This window comes from Schistocerca americana, chromosome 5 (genome assembly GCF_021461395.2).
Source record: "Schistocerca americana isolate TAMUIC-IGC-003095 chromosome 5, iqSchAmer2.1, whole genome shotgun sequence".
NCBI lineage: Eukaryota > Metazoa > Arthropoda > Insecta > Orthoptera > Acrididae > Schistocerca > Schistocerca americana.
In genome coordinates, this window is record NC_060123.1 from 251,386,506 (window position 1) to 251,408,723 (window position 22,218).

Consider the following 22,218-nt stretch of genomic DNA (forward strand, 5'->3'; position numbering starts at 1 on the left):
AAAAATATATCGCCACCCTCTTTTTCTTTGAAGAACACTGTGATAACTTTGTAGTACCCTTGTGTATCCACCTGTGCAAGGGGTAATGTAGAATAATATTTCCCAACATCACAAAAGTCTTCATCTGATTTACTTTCAATGACACTTTCACAATTTAAACCCAAGGACCAGACAATTCCACCAGAAAAAAATATAAATACTGTAGTTTCGGGTGCACAAAAACTGTCCTTAATTTTTCCATTATTTATACATCACTGTGCTCTCTAAGTTCCCACACTAGTCACGCACATTAATTGTAAGAGGCACTGAAATTCCTCATATCTGTGAGATGATGATAAAATTGCTATGTAACAAGTGATAAAGCAGAATTGCAAAATAAAACAAATCTATTTGTTCATTTATAGGTATAAAAACAAAGATGAGGTGACTTACCGAATGAAAGCGCTGGCAGGTCGATAGACACACAAACATACACACAAAATTCAAGCTTTCGCAACAAACTGTTGCCTCATCAGGAAAGAGGGAAGGAAAGGGGAAGACGAAAGGAAGTGGGTTTTAAGGGAGAGGGTAAGGAGTCATTCCAATCCCGGGAGCGGAAAGACTTACCTTAGGGGGAAAAAAGGACAGGTATACACTCTGCTTGTGTCTGTATGTGTGGATGGATATGTGCGTGTGTGCGAGTGTATACCTGTCCTTTTTTCCCCCTAAGGTAAGTCTTTCCGCTCCCGGGATTGGAATGACTTCTTACCCTCTCCCTTAAAACCCACTTCCTTTCGTCTTCCCCTCTCCTTCCCTCTTTCCTGATGAGGCAACAGTTTGTTGCGAAAGCTTGAATTTTGTGTGTATGTTTGTGTTTGTTTGTGTGTCTATCGACCTGCCAGCGCTTTCGTTCGGTAAGTCACCTCATCTTTGTTTTTATACATAATTTTTCCCACGTGGAATGTTTCCTTCTATTATATTGTTCATTTATAGGCTTTGATTTTTCTAGCAATATCTTTTTTGTATAATTACTCCATCTTGTAAAATTTTTTTTTTATTTAATGAAACCATACCAAGAACACCGACAAATCCGGAGGCCAAAAATGCTTAAAATTGAAGGTTTAACAAAATTCTTATTTATTGTTTTTTAATCTTCAGTTACAATTAAGGCATTGAATTCAACTTGACGTATCCATGGATTCTCCATGATCAATAACATTTACAGACAATTCTTCAATTTCAATGGGAAATGATGCAGCAGACAGAACAGCAGTAGTTCCTTTCTTGAAATCGTATGTTGCTTGCCTAAATGAGGGGGGGAAAAAAAAACACACACACAATATTAGCACCATATTTAAACTTAAATGACATTAAAATTAAAAAGTATTATATATGTGGTTCATATTTAAACTTAAACAAACGCAGAAGACTGCACAGTGCTGTTGTTTAAAATAAGTTCATTGGTCCCAAATTTTACAACTCCATGGAAACACTGTTGTCGTTCACGGTTAAAATGAGCATTGCAATCTTTGCAGTTCTGAATGTTATCACAGGAAGCCATCATAAACATACATAAAGCTATTAATATGCCCAATATTTCAGTGGTGTGATCTGGATACTTTCAGCCAAACAGATTCATTTTACACATCATACTGTTTCAAAAAATAGAAATAAATAACACACACTCCTTTTTGGATTATCTTACCACTTTATGAACTCTCCTAGAAAATAAACAATAGGCTGCTGTAAAACATATAAGCAAAGTAGTAAAACTCCACTCTCTGAGTCGTCATTTAATTTATTTTACCTATGTTTCTTACCTTTCTTTCTTTCAAGTAACCAAGATATTTGGGTAAAATTCTCTGACCTGTTTCAATGTTAGGTTTAAGCGATATATATTTAGTTCCTGACAACTCCTCATAGTCACCAGAAACTAATTGTTGAGCCTGATACTATGCCAGTATTTTAAATGTCATAGTGAGCTGAATTATATCATGGTGATTTATGAAAATGCCAAGGAATTTAAATATGCTACCAGAGATTATGCTGATGCCCCCAATGGAGTACTGGTAAGTCATCATCTTATTGGAACGTAAATAGTTATGCACAGTCTGGTTGGCCACTCAAAGTTGGAAAGAAAAAATACCTTTAGAATTCCAGATATGAGGAGGAGGATGGTTTCAAGAAGCTCCTGATAAATTAATAGTGAGCGGTGGGGGGAGGAGTGGTCAGCATACCACAATGACGACTTATCTTTCCTCTCAGTTGAGCTATATACCAGCCATAACCATTAATTTAACTGCAGTTTTTAAACACTGACAACTTATACCAAATAATATTCACATAATTAAAACACCGAGATACAATGCATTTTAAAATTTGTAATTTATAAAAACTAAGTAACATTCAATGCTAGGTTAAAAGGATGGAATTCCCTGAGATTTTACGAAATTCCCTGAGATTTCCCTGATTTTTCCGGGTAAAATATAATTCCCTGAGAATTCCAGTATTTCCAGAAGAATCACCACCCTGATATAACCCTGCAGAGTTTCAGCTTAGAATGACCAAATTCCTGAGGATATAGTCGCTGTCCTAGTCACAATTGTGGCTGCATAATTCAGTCTCAACTGGAAGCCTTAATGACAGAATCCCAGTAGACTGCTGCATGGGGACAATATTTTTGCCTTAGCAAACATACTTCTGTACTTTTTCATGGTGCAGTGCTCAGATACTGCTTGTTTTTCATGTCTAGATAATTAATATGGTGTATGACATTTACACAATATTCTGAAACTGTATGTATGGACTGACCACCTGCACTCACAAAGAATTTTATAAATCCCATGGAACCTGAGACTTGAGAGTGAATATATTGTGTGAGGATGAAGACCATCTATGTTATTAGCTGCATTCCTGCAAAAAATAAATCACAGCATAGCTGTAATATGCATTTGAGCTTAGTGAGGTAATACCATCTCAAGAGTTCACTGGATTATGACATTCAAAAGAATGCTACGTAAAATAATGTTGCACAGAAAATAGTACTGCCATCTGGGTTAACGATCGTCCTTTGCTGGTAACACTGGCCCAGAGGGAAAAAAATGGGTTCTATGCCATACATCTCACACACATATAACAACAAATATTCACGTTTCTTGTTTTAAGGATGGTAACATGAGCTACATTCTTTTTGCACTGTTTCTGTAGTTCCATGAATCTGCTGCTGCAGCAGCACTTTACGTATGACAGGGCTGTTGGTCAGGGCAGAATAGTGGTGATCCAGCTTTTATCTGCATGTGTGTTACAGGAGTCGTTTTGCTGTTCGTAAGTTCCTGTTATTGCTTCATATGTGTGGTTTGAGATGTACAAAAAGTAATCCTAGTTCTTCATTTTGGATTGAAATAAAGACTACATTTCACAAAGACTAAATTTCACAATGGGGGTAACATTGTCCCATATTTTGAGCAATTGACCTGAACAATTTTAGGCTGAAATTTTGTTTATTTTCAAAACTATCACGATTTACTTTAAAAATTTCTTGCTGTTTTAAACGAAATTATTCCCCGTCAAGTTGAAAAGAGTTTCCTGTGCTACTTCAAATGGCTCTGAGCACTATGGGACTTAACATCTGAGGTCATCTGTCCCCTACAACTTAGAACTACTTAAACCCAACTAACAAAAGTACATCACACACACCCATGACTGAGGCAGGATTCGAATCTGCAACCGTAGCAGTTCCGGACTGAAGCACCTAGAAGCGCTCTGCTACTGCAGCTGGCTCCTGTGCTACTAAGTGAACTGATGAAGGTCCTAAAAGGGACCATGATCCACAACCTTTTCTCCAGCTTTGGTAAATATGGAATTGTCTCATTAAACAAAGGAACTTGAATGTTTGCTGATGAAAAAATGAATTTACATGGTAGGAGAGGCAGTCTTAGAGCAGCTAAACAAAAAAAGAATGACTATTTAACATCCTCAATTGATGCTAAAAGATGTGTCTTACTGGGAAGATGACGCGGAAAAAAACTAACCCAAGAAGCTCCTAAGCAAAACCTATTTTCTGTTCTTGAACTGAATAGGTTTGTGTGATCAGTTTTGATAATATTTAAATTGTGTTACACTTTTGAAATTATTCACCTAATAACATTAACTAATTAATATTTTCCTTACTCATTTTACCTCTTTCAATTTTAGTTATACACTGAAATTTTTAGAAATAAACAATTCATTGACCTTTAGCAACAATTTACTAAATATATGATCTTTTTCTTTGATTTGACATAGGCTGTGTGCATTTTTTACCTTATTGTGATCAGATTTGAAGGTGTGGGACAAATTCATCCACATGAGGGCAACATTATATCTTTTTTTTTGCGGACATGAACAGTTTCTGAACTGTCAACCCTGTCAACTGATCATAATTTTACATGTCAAAGGAGATGAAAAAGTGGGCCAATGTCACCCCAGTTGACTGCAACCAAAGAATATCACCTTCCACTCCAACCCCCAATAAATTTTAGTGCTATGAAGCTTATGACAAAGCACATTTACCTCTTTCCTTTAATGTTGGCTTCATCATACGGACGTAAGTAGTCAACACTGCCTTTTCGAATGACGCACAAGTCAACATTGCTTCCTGATCCTAGATCATTGAATATACCTGCTGCAATTGCATCTCTCACAAGCTGTTTGCCTTCTTCTTCCTGTAAAAAGAAATTAACAGAACAACAACAAAAATCAACAACCAAATTTAAAGAGAAGTAATAGCTTGAAAACGACAGTATTCAGCCAATGAGGTAAGCAGTTCCCTGTAACAAAGCAATGTTCCCTTAACTGCTGATCAGGTTCTCAGGCAGATGAGTCGTCGTCGTCGTCGTCGTCGTCATCGTCATCATCATCATCATCACCACCACCACCATCACCATCATTATTATCATCATTATTATTATTATCAGTTTAAGTTAACGTTAACATAACTGAGCTTCGTATTTCTCAGACAGACAGGTTGAGTTAGGTATGTAGCTATGTGAATGCAAAAATTGTTTTTCAGAAGTTGTGTGTTCCACTTTTATCGTAAGATGTTTTCAGTGATCTGTAACACATGGTCCAAGTTTTATCTTTACTCTTAGAATTTTTAGCAGAAGCGTTTCTCCTGTATACACATGAGTCTCTTAGTGAACTCATTTTTATGTTGACAGAATTCTATCTGCTAGGAAGTTTCAAATACATCAGTAATTAACTTACATATAGAAGCAGACCCCATCAGACGTGGACTCATTATCTGCATTTTCACATATAAACAATCTTAAGTTTCCTATTCAGTGTTGTCATCTGTTAACCGGGTGTGGAAGCAGTAATGCATTACCGAATCTCTAATGCGCATCTTCTGTCATGTTTGTCATGACGTGAATCATCAGTTTAGGCCATCAGAGGTGAGAAGTTGCACTTCACAGTATCTGTATTTAGAATGTTGGGTAAAAGGAAAGGAAGGGTGCCTGTCGAGGGGAAAGAAGCATGTATGAATGTAATATTCATTAAAAACAAAGAAGTTTTGGATTACTATGTGAAAGGTGAGCATTTTGTTGAAATTCAGCATGCTTTGAGACTTAGTGAACCCATTGTGAGAACTATTCATGACAATACAGAATCAATCTGAAAAACCGCTCTCAACTGACATAAATGTGACTACAGTGACCAAATCTCATCCGGATGCGATAGAAAGATGCACCACAATCAACACCACACATCTCTCTCTGGAGCCGCTACTCAAGTTAAAAGTCAAGAGCTTGTATACAGATTTAATGAAAGAATAGGGCGTCCCAGCACCTTTCTTGGCCAATACTGGTCAGTTTGATTGCTTCAAGCATCATTGTGGCTTTCACAGCATTAAAATGACAGAAGCAACAGATGATATTTGAGCCCAGGAATTTAAAACGAGATTTAAATAAATTGTGATAAAGATTACACTGTGAAACAGTGAGGCGCTTCAAATGAATGTCTAGTTTTAGCGAGAATATTCCAGCTACAAAGAATTTGCATGAAATAAATCCACCAAGGAAACTGAACTGACTATAGCACCACCACTTTCTTCCCATGTAGATAATCCAAAGAGGCCATTTAGATGTAAATAGACTTGATGAAAATAATTTTTGCATAGTATTGTTATCAGAATTACATTTTTAAGTGTGTAAATTTTGCATTAAAATGTGTTTCAGGAAGAGGATAATGGTTATTTCTGGTAAAAATACTAAGAAACTCTGCTATTTTAAACTTGAAATATGTGAGTAAACAAGAACCTAAACCCCATATAGTGCAAATAAAACGGTTCTCAATTCACAAGAATTTGGTATATGCGACAATTCCGTGGAATGTAAATCTCATGCGCAATGAGATCTATCTGTACCTGAGACTAGCATCTTCTGCAAGATGTAATATACATAAAACCACAACATTACAACTAACTGGGAAGAAAAGACAAAAGCATCAAATAATAATACTAATAATCAAAGCCCATTCCTTAAATTAAAAACTTTGTGGGAAGTATCCTGTTTGATGTTTTAGACACTTCAGCTTTTTGTAGCCTCATACAAGCAGGAAAAGTGGCTTTAGTAAGGCTGTGATAACGAAAGTAGGATGCAGCGTGTGTGTGTGTGTGTGTGTGTGTGTGTGTGTGAGAGAGAGAGAGAGAGAGAGAGAGAGAGAGAGAGAGAGAGAGAGAGAGAGAGCATGAGTGAGTGAGTTTGCTAGCTTTTCAAAGATGTGTTTTGTTTTTACTGGAATGCCAAGCAGGGAAACAAGCTGTTTTAGTGCTAAAGCAGGTGGGGGGGAAAAAAATCACCTCATATGTATTTCTTCAATAAACCTATTGCCCAAGTCCAAACCCACATATCTGCTATTTCAAAAACATTAGTTTTAACATGTATATATGCAAATCCTAATGATAATCACACTTAAACTTCGAATTTACTTTGTCATGATTCTACACAATAAATTCATAGCACCTGTGAAAAATCCTGAAGATCAATGCTAAAAAATCTCCAATTTTATGCTTCTTCCTAGTAAGGTTTACCTTGATTCTACATTTTTACTCGTTTACCTTGATTCTACATTTTTACTCTAAGTCTCACTTGCCTTCACCCCATTTTCTTCCTATTGACATTTGATGTGACTGAACGAATTATAAGTGGCACAAAACACAGCTGGTTTGCACCACGTGTGGTGGCTGAGTTAGGGGAATATTTTAGCCCACTGCGGAGAGGGGAGACACGGGACAGGAAATGAAACGTAATCCACGATTGGCATTGCCAACACAACTTGGAACATTTAGCTTCAGCACATTATTATGGTACAACTACTGCCAAGTTGCGGCAGCAATGGAAAAACGCGGCAGTCAACACGAAGTGTTTCAGACTGAGCCAATACGTGACGTTGGGGCCCAGCCGCCACATTTTCTTGTGCCACTTTTAACTCAATCTGGCCTTTTTGCACATATTTTTGGTGAACTTTGCTCAGCAACGCTATTGATTGTCAACCTTTAAAATTCAAACTTTGAGTCTCAAAGAATACTCTTGGTCAGACTCAAGTAAACATCATCAGCCATTTCCGGCTAGTGAGCTCTTATTGGCTGATGACATATTGGGCCACCCAACGGCCAGTGCAGCCACCACACCGCAATTAATAAATTTACAAACCTTAACCAACAAAACATTTGGAATTCTTAAAGTACTGGATTATAAGGTACAAACAGGCAAAGAAGCTATAAGTCAAAGTTGCTGCGAGAATTTCATTCTTCTCCTCCCATGTAGCAACTTTATCAACGCTCAATGTCAACTGACGTAAGCAAATCAAAAATCCATGCGCAAACAAGAAAGAAATTTCATTATGTTATGCCATAAATAGACTTATTAGGGAAAACGTGAGTTTTGTCACTAATAATGCTATACGGTACGTAAATGAAAACTTCTGCTAACGATATAGGAGGTAATTGAGCCATTTCCCAGCACACTACTGTCACAAATTATACCTTAAAACATGCAGTTTTTGAGGGTTCTTTCATTTTATGTTCACCTCGAAAATATCAAGAATTTATAGCCTACATGGCTAACCATGAAATACAGTGAAAACTGCCAGATTACATCTCGGATGTTTGTTTCCCACCTGCTGCCAAAAGTTGCATAGCTTGGTGACATCACACTAATGCAGTGGCTTCTAGCATATAGTGATAAACAGCAAACTTACAGGGCAGCTTGTTTCAAAGCACATCTGATGTGATTGGTATATAGCAAATGGAATGACCACGGCTTCCACTTAAGTTTAATTTAGATAGTTTTACTTCATATGCCCTTCACTGGCACGCATTAATTTCACTTGCAGTAGTTCTGCTCGGAGTCTGCCAACACGTTTGGAACGTATTGTGCCTCTATTGACTGCAGCCATCGTAGGCTACATCATATGCTGTGAGTGACACCACAATTAACAGGCTGTGTTCGATTTGTGCACTGGCTTGTTCGTTTTTGTTACAGCCCTCAATGGCGTTTAATGTGTTGTAATGGCAGACAGATTGTTTTAAATGCAATGGATCGTTGGGATAGAGACAGAGGCTTAACTTTGTTGGTGCAAGTAAGCACTACATTGAAGGAAAACTTGTATGTATATAAAGGTTTTCATGAAACCTGCAGTGTTTGTACCACGGTAAGCGACAAGTTCGAAGTGCCCAGAACGCTCCACTTCGACTACTCGTTAGGTTTCGTTGACTGACCAGGTAGTTGACACCTTTGCTCACTTCTCAAATGTTTCTGACTTAAATAATGGAACAGTGCAATTGGTACGTATTTTTGTATGCTTATCACTACAAGTTTCGCGAATTTATTCACATTGTCAAGTGCAAATATTTTGTGTGCTGTTTGTAATGTGTGTTGCGACACTCTTGCTCTGTACTGTGTCATCTTTTTGAGGTTAAGGTACTGTACTGTGCCTCCTACACTGTGCAGAAAAACTCACTCTCACTGTGTGTGTGTGTGTGTGTGTGTGTGTGTGTGTGTGTGTGTGTGTGTAAAGCTTATCTCATGGATTTTGGTGACCCAAATTTTGTTGCTGGTTCACAATACATTGCAGATAATTAGTACCAATGTTAATAAACTATATGTAGTAAATGCCTAGACATGAAAAATGATGGAACTTTTTCTAATTTGAAGAAAAATTATCATTGGTTTAGTTGGTAGGAAGTGGCAGCAATGTGTCCACTGGCTATGAGTCTGATATGCAGCTTAATTTCACTAATATCTATGTAACAATATTGTATGCTTATTTCTACCCCTACCAATTCCCCTCTATGGCGAGCCAATTTAATGTGTGCTTGTCATTTATAGCAACAAGTATGTGACACTCAATTATCAGCTCTTGGAATTGGATCCTTGAATGGAAATAGAGATAATTTATTCATTTTGAAAGTTACGTTAAAGGAGGATAGTGAGAGGCTTCTGGTTTTGATGCCCCAGGGTTTATATATGCAACACATTTCTACAGAAAAATTCATCTGGGGAATAAAATTACACTAGGATGTATTCAATTTTCACAAGGTCGAGATACACTTCCTTTAAAATAACAGGACCCTAGTACTTATTTTCTTCAATGAGAATACTACAAGACTGATGACAAAAAGCTATGTACACATGTGTGGTGATTCCTTTTGACCAGGCTTATTTTAAGGCTTTGATGAGTCAAAACTAGTTGCAGCAGTCCATGAGCCAAATCTTGAACAGCTTTCACTAACAGGAACTGGGAGAATCCAGAATCCCTGTGTCAAACGCATTTTCGTGATTCCAACGGTTGAAACTTCAGCTCGAACGAACCTACTGGAGGTCTTTCTACTTGCATCACCAGAGTATGGGCACTACCCTTGGCTACAGGAGGAAAACACACACCCTCCACAAGTTGGATTCTGACCCCTTCACCGTACTTCCCAGTTTTGGTTTATGCTCATCAATGTCCCCCCCCCCCCCCCCCTTCTGGATGAAAAAGGATAGATCTTTCAAAAATGAATGTTTTGACATATAACTTGTGGTCGTAGTATGACAGAAAATAGCTCGATTACCTTATAGCCAGTTACCAATTTCAATTTTTTGACATGTTTTTACTTGATGTTACACATCTCTGATTTTTAAAGAACTGATTAAATTCATTACCACAAATTACAGTAAAAACATTGAACCACACAATTAATTTCCTCCACTTACACAGATTTTATACACTGTATTGGAGAGAATTACAATTTTTAATCGTATTTCCCAATTACATGTTTTTGCTTGTTTTTTTTTTTTTTTTTTTTGAGGGTTTTTATGTTTTCTTCGGTTCTGCATTTTCCTCAATTTTGCGTTTTTTGTCTGGACTACACGAAAACATAAAATAGGAGTTTCACTGAAGTCATCTTGTGTCATAAACACAAGACACAGAATAAATGAAGAAATTAATATTTTAAATGATTAATGGAAAATCTCATATAAAGATGTGAAACAAATACTAACAAAGAGATAGAGGGGCTGGCCAGTACTTACCTCAGCTAAGTACAGCCGATAGATACACAAAAAACAGAACCAAAAAATTTTTTTACGTTCCTAGCTTTCGGAACAAATGTTGCTTCATCAGAGAGGAGAGAGGGGAAAGAAAGGGAAGAAGGGAAAGTAGATTCAGTTACTCACAACCCAGGTTATGAAGCAACAGGGAAAGGAAAACAGGGAGGGTAACAAGGATGGAGGCATGGTTGTCAGAGGGAAGCCAAAGATATATTTTATCCACTGTGAATGAAAAATCTCAACTGTTTACCTCCTAAATATAACAATTAGAAACAAAATCTAAATATGATTTCAGGTGAGATTTAAAAGTCATTTGCTAATGTCTGAAACTTACCGTCATATCTGGTTTCCATCTGGATTCAAAAACTGACATTGCTGCCAGTGATCCGGAGCCCATTGTAGCATATGGAAGCTTATCTGATGACCCATGAGGATATATGCAATACAAATGTGGGCCTGTATTGTCTACTCCTCCAAGTACAAGAGCTGCACCAATGTAGCCCTGTAACAGAACAGAAATATGATAAAATCCCCCTGGATTCTGAATCACTGAGAAGACAACTATTGGAAATGATGTACAAAATGTAATTACACACTTTATTTGTCTGAACAGGCTCTAGGTTGCTACTTCTGTAGAACACATTACGTTTAAACAACTTTAATCAATATTGTCACAACTAAACTACCCATTTACAGCAGTTTTAATTATAATACAAACTTGATGCTACCATTCTTAAAGCTAACTTTACACAGTTATGGCTACTAAATGTGTATACATGAATTAAGTTCCAATAACAAGTTATCAGTTGCGTGTTGCGTCACATCCTACACTAATGAAATGTGTTCCAGTAACTCCCTATGAGCAAGCAATACACGTAGAGTTTACTTGATTTGGCTGTCTAGTGAATGTAATGAATCTGTACACTATCAGGTGTGGCTTAGTGGCAAAGTGCCAACTACTAATCCAAAGATTTTGGGTTTGATTATTGGTCAATTCTAGGACTTATCTATAACTTAACACTTCTTTCACCTCAGGGAACGTTTGCTGATGTGAAAAATGCTGAGCTGCACTGTAGTTCGGAATTAAGATAGGCCAGAAACATCATACAGAATTCGTATCTTCTGATGATGAAATTGTTCAATCCCATAAATGGTCAGACAGACAAAATAAAAGTTATCTGAAGCAACTGCAACAAGAATCGCATTCCAATTGGCAGCAAAGAACTCAATGGCTGAATAAAAAATCTTACTGTAAGAGGCAGTCAAATGAAAACAAGACAAATGGAAAAAAATAAACTGTTTATTATTTCAAAAGTAATTGCTTTAACTGTTTAATACATTTACCCCACTGAGACAGAACAGCCAATGCCTACATGGAAAAAGTCTGCACATGCTTATGGAACCATGGCTGTACCTATGAGTGCACCTCTTCGTCTGAATCAAATCATACAGCAACAAATGTCTGTCTTCAGGGCTCCAAACAGGTGGAAATCATTTGGGGTGAGGTCGGGACTGTAAGAAGGATATACAAGGGCTTCCCTGCGAAACTTCCACACCGTACTCAAAATAACCTTGGTAACATGTGGGCTCATCTCAATACATTCTAATTATTACTTCAAAAATTTTGTCAAATCACTGAAGAACATTATTTCTGAAGCTAACGATCAGCTAACTTTGAACATGAACTGCAAGGCTCTTAGATTATATTACTTGCTTGAGTTACATAAAAAAAGACTATCCCAAGAGTACAGGTGTCTCATCATTCTCACCTCCCTGTTAGCTGCTAGTGGGAGAAAAACATTACATCATCCCAAAAAAATCCAAATCAAAGTTTGGAACTAGAATCTCCATAGTCTTGCTGGGCAGCTTTAATCATTTACAAGTACTACGCTATCATTTTTTTTACATTGTTAGTTTGTTCATAGTGTGTCTACCAATGGGAGCATAGGCATACTGGAAGACCTTTTGCAAAGATGTAAAATAAATACCTGTAGTATGGCTACTCAGACACATTTCAATCTTAATTACTTTCTGTTCCAATTCCCCCTCCCCTTCACTACATGAAATTTTATACAGAACTTTGAACATTATTATAAAACAAAAATTCCGTAATGAGAACATAGAGGATCAGATAAATGCAGGAAATTTGTGGGTGTGCTGAGCTTATTGATCAATACAACTTGCTATTTATTCTTCAAACATACATTCCCAAAATAATAAACTGGATTGCAATGGAGTTGGGAAGCCAGGTTAAAAATGGAAAGGTCAAATGCGGAAAGAAAATCAACTTGAAAATGGGATAACACTGCCCCAAAACATGTGGCAATAATCACGCGAGTTACAACAGGACTGAATATCCTCAATATTACTTGAATGACAATTGTATGATGGCTTCACATCGGTTATATGGTGACAATGGTTACTGAAGTTGATAAATCCATCACAAAGGCTAGGTGACTTTTTATGACAGAGTGGCTAAGCAATTGCTAGCATCCTGATGAGACAATGAATGGACAGCTTTTAGAACCAACATGATGCACACAAAAGAATTATGGGCAAAGTTCGATCTGATTCTAAATTGCGCTCTGGAGAAGCATGTACCAAGAAAGTGGTTAAGGACAGAAAAGACACATTGTGGTTTAATAACAAAATTTGGAATATGTTGATAAAGAAGATATTATTTTTTGATGCAGAAATTTCAATAGACAAAAGTCGAAATTTGTGTATCTACAAGAAGATTGATGCAGGAAGCATACAACTTCCACCCACATGGATTAGTGAAAGAACTTACTGAGAACCCAAAAAATAAGCGGGCTGAAGACTTCTATCCATTCGCTTGTCGACGTGCCTCATGTGGCAATAAAAAACGGCAAAAGGAACACTGAAGTTTTAAATTATGTTTAGACTCACTCACCAAGAGGATCATACAGGCATAAAATCATTTGACCATCACATAGACTCCCATTTGAAGGACACAAATATAGGCATCCTTGGCATAGAGAAGCAACACAGTTGGAAAAAAAAGTTGCTAGGTCCAGACAGAATACCAATCCAATTTTACAGAGAGTATTCTTCGCCATTGGCCCCCTGCTATTTAGCCTGCATTTCTTGCAAATCTCTCATCCAATGTCAAGGCCCAAAGCATACATGACTCCTGTATATATGAAGAGCAAAAGAAAAGACCCGCAAAATTACAGGCTAATATCCGTAACATCAATTTGCTGCAGAATTTGTGAATGTTCTAAGTTTGAATATAATAAATTTTCTCGAGTCAGAAAATTTTCTGTTCACAAATTGGCATAGATACAGAAAGCATCACTAGTGCAAAACTCAGTTGCCCTCTTCTCAAGGCATCCTGCAAACTGTTGATGAATGGCAAGAGGCAGATTCCATATTCCCTCATTTCCGGAAAAAGTTCGGCACATCAGCCCACTGCTAACTGTCAACAAAGGTTTGAGCATATGGAATATTTTCCCAAACGTGACACGCTCGATGGTAGCTTAAGTAACAGATGCCCGTACTTTGTCCTGGATGGCAGGTGTTCATCAGTCATGGGTATCATCAGAGTGCACCAAAGAAGTGTGACAATGGTGAGCAGCTATCTGCAGCTGCTGTTGACACTACTGCATGGGAAAGTGTTGTTGAGTAACTATAGGAGGATGCAGGATGACTTGGACAGAAATTTCTGACGTGCTGAATGGTAACTTGCTCTAAATGTAGAAATATGTTAGGTCAATATAGATGAGCAGGAAAAACAATCCTATAATGTTTAAACAGAGTATGAGTGGTGTGCTGTTTGACATATCTAGGCATAACACTGCAAAGTGGAATGAAATGGAAAGAACAAATAAGATCAATAGTGCAAAAGGTGTAAGCTCAACTTACGTTTATTGGGAAAATTCTAGGACAGTATAGTTCACCTAAAAAGGAGACTGCTGTATCTGCGGCAGCAGAGACAAATGTGAATGTTATTCCTCAATCTGTTTTTATTTGGAAAAACCAATAAACAAGAACATTGCTGAGGTCAACGAAGTGGTTGAAACCAAACACAGTTCAGGCAAGAAACGAATTACAGATCATACTTCAGATTTTATAAAAAAAGAATAACAAAATAAAATGTTTTCCTCTCGCTCAAGAAAATCCACCAAAGACGGAAACAAAACTACCAGAGTGTGGTCGGCACAGCATTACCACAAAGCTGTACAGGGAGACCAGGCCACCTTTATACGACACACGAGTCACAGTCCGAAGCTGCCACCACTCCTGTCGATCCAGGACTGCCAGCAGACAAGGCGTGTGCTACAAGTCCAGGTGGCCTGTCAAACTGCCAGCGGTGCACCAGTTTATATGGTCGATTGGCGGATGGTTCTTCCGGGACTATTTTCGACCACATAAATGGCGTAGGAAAATAGTCTGTTTGTTGATCGCAACTTTGTGTGCTACTGTCGATTCATGGTGCTAAGGTAGCAGGCCCCGGCAGCCACTGGCTAAGACATGAGGTTGCGTTTTTGCCTTTGACACGGCCTTGGTCATACCGTAAACATCTGCTTTGGTTTCACTCGCTGTGAAGAATGCATTCCACATCGCTGTTCTGTCGTGTGTGTTGCCAATGTCACAGGCAGACAGGACAGAAGCTGTAGAGACTACGCACAGAACACTAGTGCCACATACTCCTGAACACTACTGGAGTGTTTGGGATTCCCACCAGGTCAGTTTAAAGGAAGACACCAAAACAATTCAAAGAAATGCTGCTCAATTCGTTAGCAGTAGGTTTGACCAACATACCAGTATTACAGAAATGCTCCATGAATTGAAATGGTAACCCCCGGAGGAAAAATTACATACTTTTCGTGAAGCACTATTGAGGAAATTTAAAGACTAGGCATTTGCAGCTGACTGCAGAACGATTCTGCTGCTGCAAATGTATATTTTTGGCTGGGACTGCAAAGGCAAGCTAAGAGAAATTAGGGATTTTATGGAACTGTGTAGACTGTCATTCTTCCCTTGCTCCGATTGTGAGTGGAACAGGAAAGAGGATGACCAGTAGCAGTACACAGTATCCTCCACCACACTCTATGGTGGCATGCATAGTATATATGTGATGTAAATGCAGCAGCAGAGTTATATCTCCTCTCTCTGCCTCTAAAGACAAAGGAGAAATTCTTGTTTATTCTGGAATGGTTTTTCTGCTATGTCAACTAGAAGTTTGAGGAAATAATGTTAGCAATTCATGCAATAGGAGTATTGCATGTACACCAATGTAAAGGTGATGAATTCATTCAGCAATAATCTGATCACAGAAGAGCCAATGTTGCCTTTTGCTTGGACACACACGTGTAAACTAGAGTTTGTAGGTGAAGCTAACTTATGATGAAAGGTCATATTTTAAAAACTAAATCAGGAATAACATACAAACTTCATTATACGAGGTTTGTCTGGAAAATACGTATAAAAGTTGAATAATAACTTTATTTTACAATTATTCAGGTATTACAATAAGGTCTCCTTCAAAGTACTCGCCCTGAGACGCGATACACTTCTGCCAACGCCGTTTCCACTGTTGATAACATTGCTGAAAGTCTTCAGTTGTGATGATGTTCAGTGGCCGTGTCATTTCCACCTTGATGGCTTCCACATCTCCCAAGTGCCGCCCCCGGGAACATGAAGAAGTCACACGGGGCAATATCGGGTGAATAAGGAGGGTGGTTTGTCACGGCGATTGAGCTTCGGGCCAAAAACTCACGCACAACGAGCGAAGTGTGAGCGGACGCACTGTCGTGATGAAGGATCCACCTGCCCCCTTTTGCCAACTCCGCTCTAACTCGGGCCACACGAGCTCTGAGACGTGTCAGAACTTCAACGTAAAAATTTCCGTTCACTCTCTGGCCGGGAGGGACAAATTCCTTGTGAGCAATGCCCCTAGAATCAAAGAAAGCACTCAACATTGCCTTCACATTGGACCTTGATTTTCGCGACTTTTTTGTTCTCGGTTCGCCCGCTAGTTTCCATTCCTTGCTTTGAGATTTGAGCTCCACATCGAATTCGTAAAACCAGGACTCGTCTCCAGTGATGACTCGGTTGAGAAAGTCCCATCGTTCCTCTGCTTCCAACCAATCCTCATAGCACTAAACCTTCTCTGCTTTCTGTTCCGGCGTCAAGAGCTTCGGCACGATTTTCGCACACAATTTCTTCATTTCAAGTTTCGGTGTCAGGATTTCATGAACGATTGTTTTGGGGATTGACAGCTCGTCAGCAATCATTCTGACTGTCAATCTACGGTCTTTTAAGAACACAAGCCCGAGTTCATTCAACATTTGCATCGGAACTCGATGACGATGGGCGTCCTGGGCGAGGGTCATCGTTCACTTCTTCTCGGCCATCCCGGAACCTTTTTAACCACTTGTTCACAGTTGGTTCCTTCAGAGAATTGTCTCCTAGCTTTACAAGAAACTTGATATTGACGCGCTGTTCCTCAATCAGAGAGAGCTCCATGCCGACGGCAGGTGAAAAAGGTTAACTGTCAACAAGCTGCCACACACTCCCACCTTCACGCAGAGTGCTCTGACTCGGACTGAGCGTTGATGGGATTGATTACAGCAGTAGTCCCACCTGGCAGTGACTGCAACTTGTAACATAAAGACATTATTCAACTTTTATACGTATTTTCCGGACAAACCTCGTATATGCTAAATAACTGAAGCAATCAACTGAAAAAAGTACTTATCCCCACTTTGGTAAAGATTAGTCTGAACACAGTATCTGTTATATTTTTGAATGCACAACATGCCAGTGACACTTTTTTCATATGTACCTCTAGAAAGATCAGTCTACTATATTTCATTTATGTACTTGCCTTTCAATTTTACTAAATGTATAACACGCAGAAACTCAAAATATGTTCTCATGGGTTAGCACTTTCTTCTTCCAATCGCTTCAGTTTTTTGTCTCATCATGTGGAAACCAGCTCCACTGACGGTCAAGGACTGACATTTCGTTCACTTAAAGTGCCTCAAGGTCTGCAGACAACCTCTCACTTAGCAGGGCAGCTGCTGTACAACATCTACATTTACATACATACTCCCCCAACCACCACACATAGCATGGCGAACGGTACCTTGTACCACTGCTAGTCAGTCCCTTTTCTGTTCAACTTTCAAATGGAAAGGAGGGAAAACTACAACCTATATGCTTACATAGGAGCCCTGATTTCTCGTCTTGCCTTCTCAATGCATGATGGTAGCAGTAGGACCATTCTGCAGCCCATTGCAAATGCTGGTTCTGTAAACTTTCTCAATAGTGTTTCATGAAATCATCATCTTACCTCCCATTATTCCCATTTGAGGACACAGAGCATTTCCACATTACTAGCATGACGATTGAATGTACTGGTGCCAGCTCTAGCAGCATGCCTCTAAATTACATGTCTTCCTTTAATCCAACGTGTTGGGGATCCCAAACATACAAGCAGGGGGTCGACTGAAGTGTCCGCTCCCACCCGTTGGCTTTGACCCATGACGTAAGGCTGTTGTGGTGTGTGACGTCACGACGGCGCGGAATTTAGTTTGTGAGAGTTGCATGTTTGTAGGTGTTTGGTTGGTGCTCTCTGGTGGTGTGTTAGGTGATGTTTTTGGTTTAGTTTGTGTGTGTGTGTGTGTGTGTGTGTGTGTGTGTGTGTGTGTGTGTGTGTGTGTGTGTGTGTGTGTGTGGCGTGTTTATATATATGGATATGGTGTTATGGGCGCTCAACAGCGTAGTCTTTAGCGCCCGGCGTGTTTATAGGTGGCGTATTGTTGATGATGAGTGGTTCTCTCTGGTGGTGTATTTATGGGTAGCGTGTTACGTGGCGTATGGGGTTTAATTGCGTGATAGCATTGCATGTGTGTGGTATCGGGACTGTGCTTTCAGTAGAATATTTTTCAGCGAGTTAACGATTTTAGTTTTGTTATTTCGACGTTATTGTAGTTTTTCTGTTCGTTGTGTGTAAATTTTCGTAAATTGCTTTTTTTATGTCTTTGGTAGGTATGGATATGACTGACAAGGTCAACAGTTTTCGGTTGTCGGCGATGATGGGGGACAATGCGTTGTCTCTGATAAAATTTCTTCAACTATTCGGATTTTTCGATGAAGTCGTGAAGTGTTCAGTATGTCGTGAAGAAACGAGGCTTACTAAAGTTCTGGCGTCTCGGACCAGGGACAGCTGTATGTGGAGATGTCGTAAGGATAACAGGTCAAGGAAAGTGTTTGATTCCAATTTTGTTGGTTTGTTGTGTGTTTTTTGAGGTAGTGATGATTGTGGACGCAGTTGTAGTTTTGGGTTTTATGACTTGGTATCGGTAGTTTCTGTTGATCTATATAGGTCAAGGGAAGTGTTCGACTCCAATGTGTGATTGTGGCTGTTCCGGTACTGGGAGGTGCTGTAGAGCTATATAGGTAAAGGGAAGTGTTCGATTCCAATTTGTGGGATCGGGAGCTACTGTTGAGCTGTATAAGTCAAGGGAAGTGTCCAATTCCAGAGGATACTGTATTAGTGGAATTTGGGGAGTTTTGTGCTGTCTGTTTTTTTCCTCGTTTAGTGTGGTTTGGTACGCTGGTGTGTCTAAATTTGTTTATATTTACTTTGTCCCCACCCAAAACCTCAATTTCCCATGCTCGTCCCGTTAGTTTCATTAGGTTTTTTTGTGGAACGTGTGAGTGTTGGTTTTTTAATGTATTTTCGTGTTTGTGGTCATGTTTACGTAATGACGTCATAGGTGCCATATTGGAGTCGTAGTGTATGGTCGTTTCCACCATATTTGTGACGTCATGGGTCAAAGCAGATGGGTGGAATCAGACGCTTCTGTATTTCCCACAAGTGGTACTCAAGAATGACTCACAGGAGTGTTCCCTATGCAGTCTCTTTTATAGGTGAGTTACACTTTCCTAGAATTAACGCAATAAACCGAAGTCTACCATTCCCTTTCCCTCATGATCAACTTCCCTTTATTTCACATCACTCTGCAATATCACATCTAAACAGTCAATCAATGTGATTGCATCCAGCATTAATATTGTATTCAAACATTATAGAACTGTTGTTCTTATTTATCTGCAGTAATTTACATCTTATATACACATGGGTACCATATCAAAATTGCAATTAATCAGCCTTGGCACAAAATCTAGTCATGAGCAACTAGGGACAGTTGGTGAAGAACATCTGCATGGGTATACATGAAAACAGTGGCTTGTCAGTCTCTGTGCAAAAACTAGAGCAGTGAGCAACATAAGAAAGTAAATGGTGGTGAGATACTTTCCCTAGCAGATGGACAGATAGAGAGTTATCCACATGACACTGATCAATACACCCCTTGTATCATATGTCTGTTGTAGGTACTTTTACTATTTACATAACATTTAACACTGACTGTTGTGTTAACACATATATCATGAAATCTATTTTGCATAGTAGTCTTTGCTATGTGTGGCACGACACACACAATCCAGCTGAGACCACACAAAAATTATTGACCTGGAAAAGATATGCTATGCAGTCCCTTCATGACCAGTTGTTGACTACTTGTGTAAAATCAGTTATTTACATATGACACTGACAAATTTTACCAAACCTATCATAACTGAGATCTTGATCTGTAATGCAAGTGAACAATAAAGGCCCCTTGAATAGTACAAACTGATACAGACTTCTCTCTACATATACTAAGCTTATTTGCAGCACCATACACTCATCAACCATCCTGATAGCAAGATGGAGCTAGCGAATACTAGCTGTAGCATTGCAATGCTGGGTTAAATTTTACTTGCAGCTGCGGCAGCTTAGTGTACTAATGTCGGCAATGTGCAATCCATCTGCACAAGGACACTGAGTATGCAGATCAACATTTTTTAATTAGATCATAGAAGAAGGTGGATGGATTAATTTTTACTCATAATAAGAGTCGCATGTTCGATACATTAAAAAAACATTGATCCATCTACAGTCTACCACGTTTTTTTCATTAAAAATATTGACCCATCTACCTCCTACAATTATTTAATTAAAAAACATTGTTCCACCTACTCAGTGTCTCGCACAGATCGATTGCACGTTGCCAACGTTAGCACACTTCGCCATCATTACTGTAAGTAAAATTCTACCCAATGCTGCGACTAATATTTTTTGATAACCAACCCAGTGATACAAAATGTCTTCCAGATGCCAAAGTAAAATTTGAAAAAGTTCAACAACAACTCTTATTCGATAAAAGTACTTCTATTGCTGAAATGTGTAAAAGTTGGTGGGGTGGGAATTACTAACTGACATCTGTATATTCTAAAAACTCTTATAGATGTTCAGCATGCAGTCATGTTCACAAATTAATTTGCAATGTGAATGTGAAATTATTCGTTCTACATCGGTACAATTTCTCATACAAATTATATGTGAAACATGAAACAAAAAGATACCTCTCTTCCACAGATGAATGTGGAGTACGTCAAAAAAATTTTCAACATTTTATTTAAGACGTAATTACAAGTGACAACACATGTAAGAATCCAGTACACTGGCGTGCATAATGATAAGTATTAAGCTACTGTACCGAAGCAACGTCAATGTGAAAAACAGTTTACAACATTTATATACTGATGTATTTCTAATAAATAGCTTATAGTGACTAATTAACTTTTTTTTCCTCACCTGGTATCTAAACAACATCTGCTTAAGCATGCGATTCGCTGTAACAACTGGGACAACTCGTCCAGTATTCAAACGATGAAGTTCTAGTTGAGAAGATATCATCTGCGTGGTCATTTCCGTATCTGCTGCTGTTCCAGCGCCACAGCAATACATGTTCGGTGCAAGAAAGTGTATCTTGGAGCAATTTTTATCCGACACAATTGTATCTTCGGTAGCTCTAGTATCTGCTCCCAGTATAACGCCATCTTTATATATTATACCAACAATCGTCGTGCCTGTCTTCGTGGCTTTTGGAGCAACAAAGCCTTCTTTTAAAAGAAATGCATTCCTAAATACAGGAGAGAATAGCTTAAAATCAAATGACAATGCACTTTTGTTAGTATGTAGGCAATACAGCAGACCTCAACGATTAACATATATTTATACTATAGGCACAAGGTAAAAAAAAAGATTGTATCTTGTAATTCGCTAAATTTACAAACCTTCTGCAGTTATCAAACTGAAATCCGGGACGGGAAATATCCGGACACACAACAGACGCCATGGCAATCAATGATACTCCTGAAACAAGCAACAACACAGCACGAATTCTTCTTTCGCCACCAAAGATGTTAGAACCTCAACGTTTGACAGAACATAACCGTCTTACGCCAGTAAAATCCCTGGCTGCGCTGATGCTTCGGGCCATAAATTGACATTACATGGGCATACACATTCAGCTTCAGAGAACACCTGGCTGCGCGCATTCTAACATTCTACAAGCAGCTGATTATATGTCAAGACGTTTACTACGCTTGCGTATCTCATATCGCTTGCTTATTCTCATTTTGCTGGTTTCCTTTGCTATATCATATTTTATTTTCTCTTGTTTACATTTGTTGCTCAAATTTATTTATTTCTTATATAGTTACACAGCCAAATAAAGTAAGCAGATTCAAAAGGATGTAGGTGCACTAGTTATTCGCAGACTTGAAGGGGTAGAGTAGCATGGAG

At 38.7% G+C, this 22,218-nt stretch overlaps 1 protein-coding gene across 1 annotated transcript; it reads right to left on the reverse strand.

The window, feature by feature from the left end:
- Positions 1 to 1,092: 1,092 nt before the first annotated feature.
- LOC124615876 (proteasome subunit beta type-7-like) lies at positions 1,093 to 21,819 on the reverse strand. Its single transcript, XM_047144042.1, has 5 exons — positions 21,708 to 21,819; positions 21,226 to 21,553; positions 10,885 to 11,052; positions 4,531 to 4,682; positions 1,093 to 1,284 (listed from the first exon to the last, which is right to left on the reverse strand). Exons 1-5 carry the CDS (start codon positions 21,767 to 21,769, stop codon positions 1,158 to 1,160), a joined length of 837 nt encoding a protein of 278 aa, XP_046999998.1. The 5' UTR covers positions 21,770 to 21,819; the 3' UTR covers positions 1,093 to 1,157.
- Positions 21,820 to 22,218: the final 399 nt, after the last annotated feature.